Genomic DNA, 12029 nt, shown 5'->3' with positions numbered 1-12029 from the left:
TCTCTAGGGCTGACTCATCCCTTCTGAGCTTCAGGCAGAGGTAGTCATCCTTGACCCCTGAATATCTCAACCTGAAATCTAGTAGGCCCTCAAACATGGCGGACCTTTTGATTTCCTCCCCAAAACCATTCCTCTTCCTGTTCTTAACATCTCAGTATGTAGTGACACCATCCATATAGTTATTCAAGCTAAAAACCTTAATTCTCATTCCTCAGTTCTTATTTCTAATCCATTAATAAGATTCTAAAAATTTGCCTCCAAAATACAGAATATAATGAATCTAATCTGTCTTCCACACTACCACCACCCAAATCTAAATCACCATTACCTAGGATGAGCTGAGAGATGGAACTAGAAACACTGGCAAATACCAGGTTTTTGAGTAAACTTTGGCAGACTTGATAAGGGCTATGTACTTTTAGCTTCTTCTATTCCCTTAAGGTTTATTTTCTTGAAAACACTTAATAAGAATGTTGATAGAATGAGAGCCAGGGGAGGAAAGTCAGGGAAGGCCAGGGAAAGCTCTGGGCTGACCGGCAGAGTGCTGGGCAAAATCCTAAGGCGTTCCCTTGGTAGCAGTGGCAGGTTACTTAAATGACTGTAAAAACCTCGGCAGTAAGGCCACAAGTTCCTGAAATAAATCAGCAGTTGAAATTCCTAGAGCAGAATGGAATAAGAGAAAACAAAGTAAATGTAAGAAGTACTGACCCCCAAGTTTAAGGGGCAGAGAGAAATGGGATGCCACGGTCACTGGGCCCTTTCACCACTCTGAAGTTTCTTCTTGTAACACCTGAAGGAGGTCAAAAGAAAACCAAGCACTCTTTAGCTGTTCTAACACATGGGTCCTGGGACTTTCAGGGACTCAGAGCAAACTCCACTTAAGTGGATTTAAGTGGCCAACTGAAGGCTAAGTATTATAACACAAAGGACAAGACAGACAAGCACCGGTCACATGTACTATTCTTCATGTTTGTCTTCTGAGCCTTCACTCAGACGTGGGCTTTCCTCCTCCTTGTGGACCTCTGTCTCCTTCAAACCAATACCTTTCCTCTTACAAAAACCACTTTTCAAGCTAAACCTCACCAAATCAACTTGATTTTATCCCCATCCTCAGATGTATCACATAAAGAGAGGGAAAAAAACTCTATCCACAATTTTTGTGTTTTGTTTTCAACTATTTAAGAACTTTCTCATGAAATGGATGTTCAATCTGATTACTATAATCAACCTAATTATAATATTATATATTATATATTATATATTATAATTACTATAAATCAACCTAAATAATTAAAGTCTAGGGTGAGAACAGAGAAGAAATCAAAACAACTGATCTTGGTCAGTTCATTAACCACCAGAAGAAATACCTGGTTGAAAGATGATTTTTTTATTGAATTATGTTAATAATGGGGTCAACATGTTCATTTTTTTTCTATTTCTTTCTATTCTAAGAAAGAATTTATTGTGGCCTGCTTTGGATTGGACCCAAAGGTTAATGTACTGGAAGTTAAGCCCCCAGTGTGAGATCCTTAGGTCACTTGGGGAGCTGTCCCCAGAAGGGAATGGGGCAGCTCTCAAGGGACCACTGGGTCTCCCTCTCTCAAGAGTTGTTGTAAAAACCAGCCTGATCCCTGAATCATTCTCTAGCTTCCTGTTTCAAGAAGTGCCCTCTTCTTCCCACAGGAGCACCCAACACTGTGCCAGGTGGTCCTCTCCATAGCTGCACCAATGTGAGGATTGTACTTGACTCTCAGAACTGTGAGCTAAATAAATAAATCTCTCTTTAAAAAAAAAAAAAAGTTAGCCTGTCTTGGGTGTTCATTATAATAATGCAAAATGGACTAATACAGTGGCCAAATACCTCAATACTGTGAACCAAAAAAATATTTCTAGATACCATAATTCAAAAGAACTGTTTGTGTACTAGGAAAAATACATTAATTCTGGAAACAGAAAACCAAAAGCAAGTATGTAACAATGTGAAAGGTCAACACAAATAGCCAGAAGAGAGAAGATGCAGCAGCAGGATGCAGGTTTGTGCCCTTCACCCTGACAGCAACCTGCAACCTTTGGTCTCCTGGTGGTTTCATCCTAGAGTTCAGCAGTACACATGGTCTTTCCCTTCGGCGCTGTCTTCCTGCAAAGGGCCATCAGTTTTCAGATAGAAAACCCCCAAGCATTTCATCATGTTATAAACTCACTGTTGTGGGGGGAGCATCTATTTTTAAAATACACAATTAAATAGGAACCAACTCATTTGCAGACTTACCAAATGCTGGTGCACTAGAAATAGCAACTGGTTGCTGTTTCATGACCGGGGGAAGTGCAGAGGGGAGCTGATATCCTTGAAGCTTCAGTTTGATAAGTTTCATAGCTATGGAAAACTCCACTTGATCCATTCTTCCATCATTATTCATGTCAGCTAGTGCCCTGCAAACCAGCAGCACAGACTCAGAACAATGGTGACCATAAAAGAACCTTCCCAACCTCCACTTCCACTGACACAAAAACAAAATAATTAGCTCCCTTACCGCTAAGGAGAACAAAATAAAATGAAACTTGTTTACACACATTATGGGGAAGAACCTACAAATACTGACAAAGCCTTACATGAATGAATACAGAATGTCTTTCACTTTGGTACTCTTAACCTCTATGATTTATCAAGTAACTTGTAGCCCTACCTTGAAGAGGCTTCATTTTGAAGAAAATGTTCTAAAATCAGAGAGTGGTGATGATTATAATGTGAATACACTACAAACCACTGAATTATACAGTATAAAAGAGTGAATTTTATTATGTTAACTGTGTTGCAGTTAAAGCTGGTGGAAAAAAAGCATACAGAGCTTGGCATGGTGGTACATGCCTATAATCCAGCAGTTTGGAAGGCTGAGGCAGGAGGATCACAAATTCAAATCAGCCTCAGCAATTTAGCAAGACCCTAAGCAATTTAGTAAATCATGTCTCAAAATAAAAATTAAAAAGGGCTGGGGATGTGGCTCATCACAGGGTGGCTATGCACCCCTGTGTTCAATCCCCAGTACCAAAAAACAAAAACAGAACTAGAGACTAGTATTTCTCGAGACACTTGGTTAAATGACAGTAATTCTGTGGGGTTCTATAAACTTCCACATGGGGAGCTGACATGGTATGCTATACTATCATTGGCTACAATATGGCACACTACTAAAGTTCCTGAAATCAACTTTTCTTTTTAGAATCCTATTTTGTACACTCAACAATGAAATTGAGCTCATGAATTATGTTTGCTATTTTAAAATGACACTCAAACATACATGGTCTAAGCTCAACTTGTAACAAGCTTTGGAAATATTATCTTTCTTTTTTTTTTTTCTTTTTTTTTTTTGCGGTACTGGGGATCGAACTCAGGGCCTTGTGCTTTCGAGGCGAACACTCTACCAGCTGACCTATCTCCCCAGCCCGAAATATTATCTTTCAAAGAAGATTAAGCAGAAGAAAAGGATTTGTATTTGCTATTGGAAACTACATTATATAACCATAACCATACTTACTATTGACTTCAATGAAAGTCATTTGAATTTCATCTTTTAATCCAGATATTGTGAGAATTAATTTTTAAAGTAATCCTATGAAAAATTTCATTTGAAACATGAAGTAAACAGCTAGTTCAATTAAAATGCCGTGACTACCAATCTTTTAAATTGAGTCACATCCAAATACTGTCCCCGAAAAGAAAATTATATAAACTGAGTGCAATGGCACATGCCAATAATCCCAGTTCCTCGAAGTTGGAAGCAGAAGGATCACAAAGTTCAGGTCAGCCTGGATAACCTGGCTACACCCTACCCCAATGCTGGGTGGAAAAAGGCTGGGGGGAGTGGAAGTATGGCCTACCACACACAGTAAAAGTGATATAAATTTTTAAAGTCACCATGATTATTTTGGAAAATAGCAAAAGAACATAAAGACCCTCCTTTCTGCCTCAGCTGCTCCCAAGTGCTCCCGCAGTCAGGACCCCTTGGGCAAACCAATGCAGTGGGCTCTGCATTTCCTCACCACTAGTAAGTCTGGGCAGCGCTTTCCTTACATTTCTTGGTAATTTGGATTTGTTCATGATCTGCTTATTGCCCAGACTGGCCTTGAATCTGCAAATGTCATGCTTTTCCTTCTTTCCATATCCCAAGTAGATGGGATGACAGGTGCACATCACAGTGCCTGGCTGCAATTCTATTATTTTATTATATTTCAGTCTTTAAACCAACTATAACTTTATGTGTGATGTGGTGTGTGTTGTGTGTGTATGTGTGAGATGCAATCCCAGGGTTCAACCCTAGATATTTGTTCTAGATGAATACTTAACTTTTCCAGCAATACTTATTAACTAATTCTTCCTCATAGAATTTATTTTTCTTTCACTTTTTATATTTGTTCTAATTAGTTATACATGACAGTAGAATGCATTTTGACACAGTCTGCACAAATGGAGCCTGTACATGGTGCTGAGTCACACCAGTCGTGTAATCATACATGTATACAGAGCAACAATGTCTATCTCATTCTACCGTCCTTCCCATCCCCACCACCTCACCTCCTCAGCACAATCCAAAGTTCCTTCATTCTTCCCTACAGTCCCACCACTACAGATCAGCATCTGCTTATCAGAGAAAAAATTCGGTCTTTGGTTTTTTGGGACTGGCTTATTTTGCTTAGCATGATATTCTCTAGGTCCATCCATTTACCTGCAAATGCCATAATTTCATTGTTCTTTAAGGCTGAGTAATATTCCATTGTGTATATGTACCACAATTTCTTTATTCATTCATCTGTTGAAGGGCATCTAGGTTGGTTCCACAGTTTAGCTATTGTGAACTGAACTGCTATAAACATTGATGTGGCTGCATCACTGTACTATGCTGATTTTAAGTTCTTTGGATATAAAATGTGGGACGGGATAGCTGGGTCAAATGGTGGGTCCATTCCAAGTTTTCTGGGGAATCGCATACTGCTTTCCAGAGTGGTTGCACCAATTTTCAGTCCCACCAGCAATGTATGACTGTACCTTTTCCCCCATATCCTTAACAATTATTACTATCGCTAGTATTCTTGATAATTGCCATTCTGACCGGAGTGAGATGAAATCTTAGAGTAGTTTTGATTTGCATTTCTCTAATTGCTAAAGATGATGAACATTTTTTCATGTTTCTTGATTGACTCTATTTCTTCTGTGAAGTGTCTGTTCATTTCCTTAGCCTATTTATTGATTGGGTTATTGGGAGTTTGGTTTTTTTTGGTGTTCAGAGTTTTTTTTAGTTCTTTATATATCCCAGAGATTAGTGCTCTATCTGAGGTGCATGTGGTAAAAGATTTTCTCCCATTCTGTAGGCTCTCTCTTCATGTTACTGATTGTTTCCTTTGCTGAGAAGCAGCTTTTAAGTTTGAATCCATCCCATTTATTCTTAATTTTACTTTTTGCACTTTAGGAGTCTTGTTAAGGAAAGAAGTCAGGCCCTAAGCCAACATGATGAAGATTTAGGCCTACTTTTTCTTCTATTAAAGCACAGGGTCTCTGATCTAGTGCCAAAGTCTTTGCTTCAATTTGAGTTGATTTTTATGCAGGGTGAGAGATAGAGGTTTAATTTCATTTTGTTATATATGGATTTCCAGTTTTTCCAGCACCATATGTTGAACAGGCTATCATTTTTCCAATGTATGTTTCTGGGGCCTTTGTCTAGTACAAGATAACTATGTTTATGTGGTTTTGTCTTCATATCTTTTGTACCATTGGTCTACACGTCTATTTTGATGCCAATACCTTTTTCCAAAGTATGTTTTTGGGGCCTTTGTCTAGTACAAGATAGCTATATTTATGTGGTTTTGTCTTCGTATCTTTTGTATCATTGGTCTACACGTCTATTTTGATGCCAATACCATGTCATTTTTGTTACTATTGCTCTGTAGGATAGTTTAAGGTCTGGTATTGTGATGCCTCCTGCTTCACTCTTCTTGCTAAGGATTGTTTTGGCTATTCTGGGTCTCTTATTTTTCCAAATGAATTTCATGATTGCCTTTTCTAGTTCTTTGAAGAATATCATTGGGATTTTAACAGGATTTGCATTAAATCTGTATGCTTTTGGTAGTATGGCCATTTTGACAATATTAATTCTGCCTATTCAAGAGCGTGGGAGATCTTTCCATCTTCTAAGGTCTTTGATTTCTTTCTTTAGTGTTCTGTAGTTTTCATTGTAGAGGTCTTTCACATCTTTTGTTAGATTGATTCCCAAGTATTTTATTTTTTCTGAGGCTATTGCTCCTCACTGAATTTAAATATATTTTTGTCATGCACTGAATATTCATATGAAATAAGACCTACTTCTGCATTACCTCTTTTGACCAAAAAATTCACAGATCCATATGAGGTGATCTGACCACACTAGCTCTATGATACATTTTGGTATCTTACAAGCCTTTTTCTTTTTAAAAAATATTCTCCTGGCTATTCATGGATATTTATTTTGCCCTTTGAATTTTAAGATCATATTCTTTATTCTATACACAACCCTACTAGGATCTAAAAACTACACTAGATTTATATAATTTTTAGAGATATTTCTTAATATATGTGTACTAATCTGCCACCCAAGAAAATACTGTCTTTCATTTTCTTCAATTTTGTTTTCTTTAATAACATTATCTCACTTTCCTCATATAAGTAACAAACATTTTTAAAAATATTTTTAGTTGTAGATGGACACAATGCCTTTTTTTATTTATTTAATTTTATGTGGTACTGAGGATTAAACCAGTGCCTCACATGTGCTAGGCAAGTGCTCTACCACTTAACTATAACCCCAGTCCCAGTAATAAACTTTTATTGATAAATATACTCTAAGAAACTTCACAGTTTTTACCAGAATTTTAAATGGAATATTTTCCCCATTTCCATTTTTAGGTGTATATTTCAAGCATAAAGGAAGATTTTTAATTTAACAAAAATATTTATGCTATCACCAGCTAACTCATCAAACTTCTATGAATTTATTTTTTAAATTGAAATTTCTTAGGATTAGTAAGTCAAGTATTTATACTGACTCTTTTTTATAGGTCTTATTTCTACTAAGATTTAATGAATGCCTTCTTGATTAGTTCTGATTTGAAATGAAAATGACTGTGGTATTTTACTGTTTAGAATGACACTTGGTAGTGATTCTGGGAAAGCAGTCTGACATACTTAAGTAGTTCCACTTATTAGAAAAGGTGATTGCATTTTATACCAAAGGTCTAACCTGCATCTACTGATATAATTACAAGTTTTATTTTTCCTTTTATCTGCTGAAATAAAAACTAATAGTGACAGAAAGTTTTGGTTTTCAACCAAACTTGTACTATTGGCATAAGTTCAAGTTGGTCAGAGTATATTACTCTTTGCATACATATGATGAGTTTTGGTTTTTTATCTACATTCATTACTGAAACTGGCCTTCATGTGCCTTTTTTTTTTTTTTTTTTTTTTTTTTTTTTTTTTTTTTGCAGTGCTGAGGATTGAACCCAGGGCCTTGTGCTTCCAAAGCAAGCACTCTACCAACTGAGCTATATCCCCAGACTCATGAGCTTTATTTCTGAACCACCTTTTATAATTTATAAAGGGAACTGAGGTAGCTGGGCTCAGTGATGTATCCTGGTGATCCCCGGCACCTGGAAAACAGAGCCAGGAAGATCACAAGTTCAAGGCCAGACAGGACAACTCAGTGAGACCCTGTCTCAGATTGAAAATAAAAAGGGCTGGGGATGCAGCTGAGTGATAAAGCACCCCTGGGGTTTAATCCCCAGTACTACAAATAAATAAAATGAAGGAAATTTAGGCCAATAAGATGAAAAATTTTCCTTCTTTTGCTAAATATTTTTTAAAAGATAATCAGCTATTTCAAAAATTTTTTGGGGGGTAAAATTATTAATAGAATAAACATCAACATACAAAATTAATATTTATTTTTAAATAAACAAATCAAGCGATGTCCATCCCATTTCCCACACTGATGCCTCAAAAAATGTATCTACTTGTAAAAACCAGAAATATCCAACATGGGATAATGAGAGGGTTAGGAAAGAAGAGATTTCTAGTAAAGGCTTAATTTGAATAATTTAGGGTTTCAAAACCTTTCCCCCCACAGGGCTTTCATGGGCAAGAAATAGTAGTATGTAATCCTCAGATTCTAGGGAAAAGTTTACGCATCTACCATAAAGCCAATCAATATTTGGTTGGCAACCTGTGGTTCTCAAAATCGTTTTTTTTTTCACAATTAGCAAAACGTAACTGTTAAAGACTCCCTGATAATATAAAACTCAAATTCATGGCGGCACAGTTATTCCTACAAAGCTCAGCTTTCCTCCCTTCACTCCCCCTTCTTCCAGTACACTGGGATAAGGTTGGCATTTTATTTCTCAAGGCTTCTCTGCAAAATCTACTTCAGCACTGCTGTATATTTCATCTCCCATTTAGTAGTTATTTCTCCAGTTAACATGTTTTTACTAATTCCCCCCAAAGACTAACTAAAGTATACCAATAATGAAATTAAATTCACAAAACTTCCAAAGTAAAACTATAATTAAAAACAGTAAACAACTGTTGTACATGACTCTAAAACAAACCTACTGTGAATACGGTATTCAGTCTGATATTAATACAGTCATACACAATAACAGGCAGGGTTGAAATTGTTGGATACCAAGCGTAAGCTTTTCTATTTGCCTTGTACATATAAACCATTCATCACTCTTACACAGTGTTTATGGAAAAAGTGCTATAACTTCAAATGAAAACTATGTAAGCATTTACTCTTTGACCACCAGAAATTTACCCTGAAGAACATTTCCAGAAACACAAAGCATAGATATGTAAGCTCATTCATTGCTGCATTATCTGTAATTGCAAAATATTGGAAATAACCTAAATTCATGAGCATAGAACACTGGCTGAATAGATTATCTTATATCCTTCACAATGAGCACTACATAAATGTAAATGGAAAATGAGAAAGATCTCTATGGAATGATATGAGCAGTTTACAGGATATGCTATTAAGGGAGAGAAGCAAGTAACAAAAAAGAATTTCTAAGTTATCTTTAATGTAAGAAAAAAGAATAAATCTAAATATACCCACATATACATTACACATTATGGACCTGCTATTTTCTTTACATGCACACACAAAAAACTAATAAAATCAGCGGGAACAGGGAATAAAGGAATAGGAAAGTAAGAGAATGAGAGGTCTCCTTTGAGTACACCTCTTTGCATACTCTTGGCTTTCAGAATCTTGTTAATGCATTATCTATTCAAAAAGTAAAAGATGAGAAGGGACACCTAACAGTATTTTAAATAAACAAATAACATCATATCCTCACAGGATGAGAAAGAAAAGTGAATCCAAGTAAACTGTCAACATAATACTTTATTATGTCCTCAGTTTAAAAATAAAAAGAACTACAAAGCAGCCTTGAACTCTACTTAAAGATTTGCTGTTTGTACTACATGAGAGTGGTAAGTCTTTTGCATATATTACAGGATTAAAGAAAGAGGCCAGACTTTTCTACACCATCTCATTCACCACCACAGGGCAGGAGAAGCCTCTTCTACACAGGCTTGTCACAGACTGTGTATCTCCCAGTTGATGCCCATCAGGCTCAAATTTAAGGTCAAGCAATAATGCAGATTAACCCATCTTAGTTATTTATTCATTCAAAAAGCATCTATGGATGGGTTGGCTACTAAGGCCTATGCACTATGGAGGTATTAGAGTTTTAACAGAAAAAAAACAGGAACCACTTTAGACTACTTGGTCAGGCAACACCTCTCTGGATGGTGACAAATTGAGGTCTAAACAGTAACAGAAGTGGATTACTGAAGAAAAGACACTAAGTGCAATGATGCTGAGATAAGGAGAAATCTGACCCAATTAAAAATAGAAAGGTCAATTTCTTGGGAGCAGAAATCAAGGAAGAGAATGATACAAAAAAGGAAGAAAGAAAAAGGCAGAATTTTATTACCACTTGTAGTCTTGCTAATGACTGGGTTTCATTCTCAATGGAGAACTGTAATTGAATTTACTTACTAAAAGGATTACTATCTTGGGAGATCCAAGATGGTGGATGAGAGGGAGGCTGCGTTCCTTGTCGCTCTGGAACTCGAGTTTCAAGCAGAGAAAATCTGTTTCTCTGTGAGGCTGACCACCCCCCCCCCGCCCCCCAGCTGCAGCTCCCCATTTGCCAAAACGTTTGGAAGACAGTGCAGCCATCTTGGATTACCCTAGAAGCAAAAGCTCCCATCTTTAGGTGGGGCAAGTCCCATCCTGATACGCCTGCTGGAGACTGGAAGCTCATTGTCAGGCACCTCTCATGCAGCAGGCTACTGTTGAGAGGTTTGAATACTATATGGCTGTTATAGTATAGATTTTTAATTTTTTTTTGAAAAATTAAAGTTTTTATTTCTTTATTTTTCTTGCTGTTTTCCTTTTGTTTACCTGTTTTCTCAGAGTCTCTTTCTCCCTTTTCTCATGCTAACAACCAACTTCTTTTGATTTCCTTTTCATTCTTTCTATGATCTAGAACATCTATATACTCTTTTCTTATTCCATCAACAGTTACATCCTGCAATTTTCCCCATCCTCTTTGTCCTCCTTTAGAAACTGCAGACCTTATTGCAAATCAGTTTGTTATACTGTAGATAATAATTTAACTCGTCCTCTGTTTCTTATGACAATATTGTTAACATCTTCATAGGGGTTACTTGGTTTAGGGCTGCATATTGTTTGTACTGGGTGCTGGTAATATTGATCTCCCCCTTAAAGAAGAGGTCTTGGAAATCTGTAGGGTCATTATAAGCCTCTGGGGGGGAAACTGCAATACCCCAGACCTGCACTACTAGAGGGGAAGATACATGAACAACATGAAAAAACAAGGGAAGAAAATGATCCAAACAAACATAGATTCTATATTAATAGAATCCAGTGACAGCATGGTAGAAGAAATGTCAGAAAAAGAGTTCAGAATATGCATGATTAAAATGATTCATGAAGCAAAGGATGAGATAAGAGAGCAAATGCAGGCAATAAATGATCACTCCAATAAGCAGTTAAAAGAGCAACTGCAGGAAACAAAAGATCAGTTCAACAAAGAGATACAGATTCTCAGAAGAAAACAAATAGAAATCCTTGACATGAAGGAAACAATAAACCAAATAAAAAGCTCAATAGACAGCATTACAAACAGACTAGATCATGTGGAAGACAGAACCTCAGGCAATGAAGACAAAATATTTAATCTTGAAAATAAAGTTGACCAAACAGAGAAGATGGTAAGGTATCATTAACGGAGCCTCCAAGAACTATGGGACATCATGAAAAGACCAAATTTAAGAATTATCAGGATTGAGGAAGGCACAGAGATAACAAACCAAAGGAATGAACAACCTACTCAATAAAATAATATCAGAAAATTTCCCAAACCTGAAGAATAAAATGGAAAATCAAATGCAAGAGGCTTACAGAACACCAAATGCACAAAATCACAACAGATCCACACCAAGGCACATTATAATGAAAATGCCTAACATACAAAATAAAGATAGGATTTTGAAGGCTGTGAGAGAAAAGCATCAGATTACATATAGGAGGAAACCAATACTGATATCAGCAGATTTCTCAGTCCAGACTCTAAAAGCTAGAAGGGCCTGGAACAAATTCAAGCTCTGAAAAAACATGGTTGCCAACCAAGAATCCTCTACCCAGCAAAACTAACCTTCAGATTTGAAGATGAAATAAAATCCTTCCATGATAAACAAAAGTTAAAAGAATTTACAAATAGAAAACCTGCACGATAGAATATTTTCAACAAAATATTCCATGAGGAGGAAATGAAAAACAACAATGTAGGTCAGCAAAGGGAGAAACTACCTTAAAGGAAAAACCAATCAAAGGAGAATCCAAGTCAAGTTAAAAAACAAAAATAAGCCCAAATGATTGGGAATACACATCCTATCTCAGTAATAACCC

General features: G+C 36.6%; 1 protein-coding gene across 1 annotated transcript in view; it reads right to left on the bottom strand.

Moving 5' to 3' along the window:
• The window catches only part of Itsn1 (intersectin 1), a 203526-nt gene that overhangs the window by 126250 nt on the left and 65247 nt on the right, over positions 1-12029 (bottom strand). Inside the window, 1 exon segment of the mRNA XM_047565087.1 lies at positions 2270-2430. Within this exon segment, the coding sequence (XP_047421043.1) occupies positions 2270-2430 (161 nt within the window).

This window comes from Sciurus carolinensis, chromosome 9 (genome assembly GCF_902686445.1).
Source record: "Sciurus carolinensis chromosome 9, mSciCar1.2, whole genome shotgun sequence".
NCBI lineage: Eukaryota > Metazoa > Chordata > Mammalia > Rodentia > Sciuridae > Sciurus > Sciurus carolinensis.
Note: the sequence above shows the minus strand (reverse complement) of the source record. Positions and strands in the feature narration are given on the sequence as shown.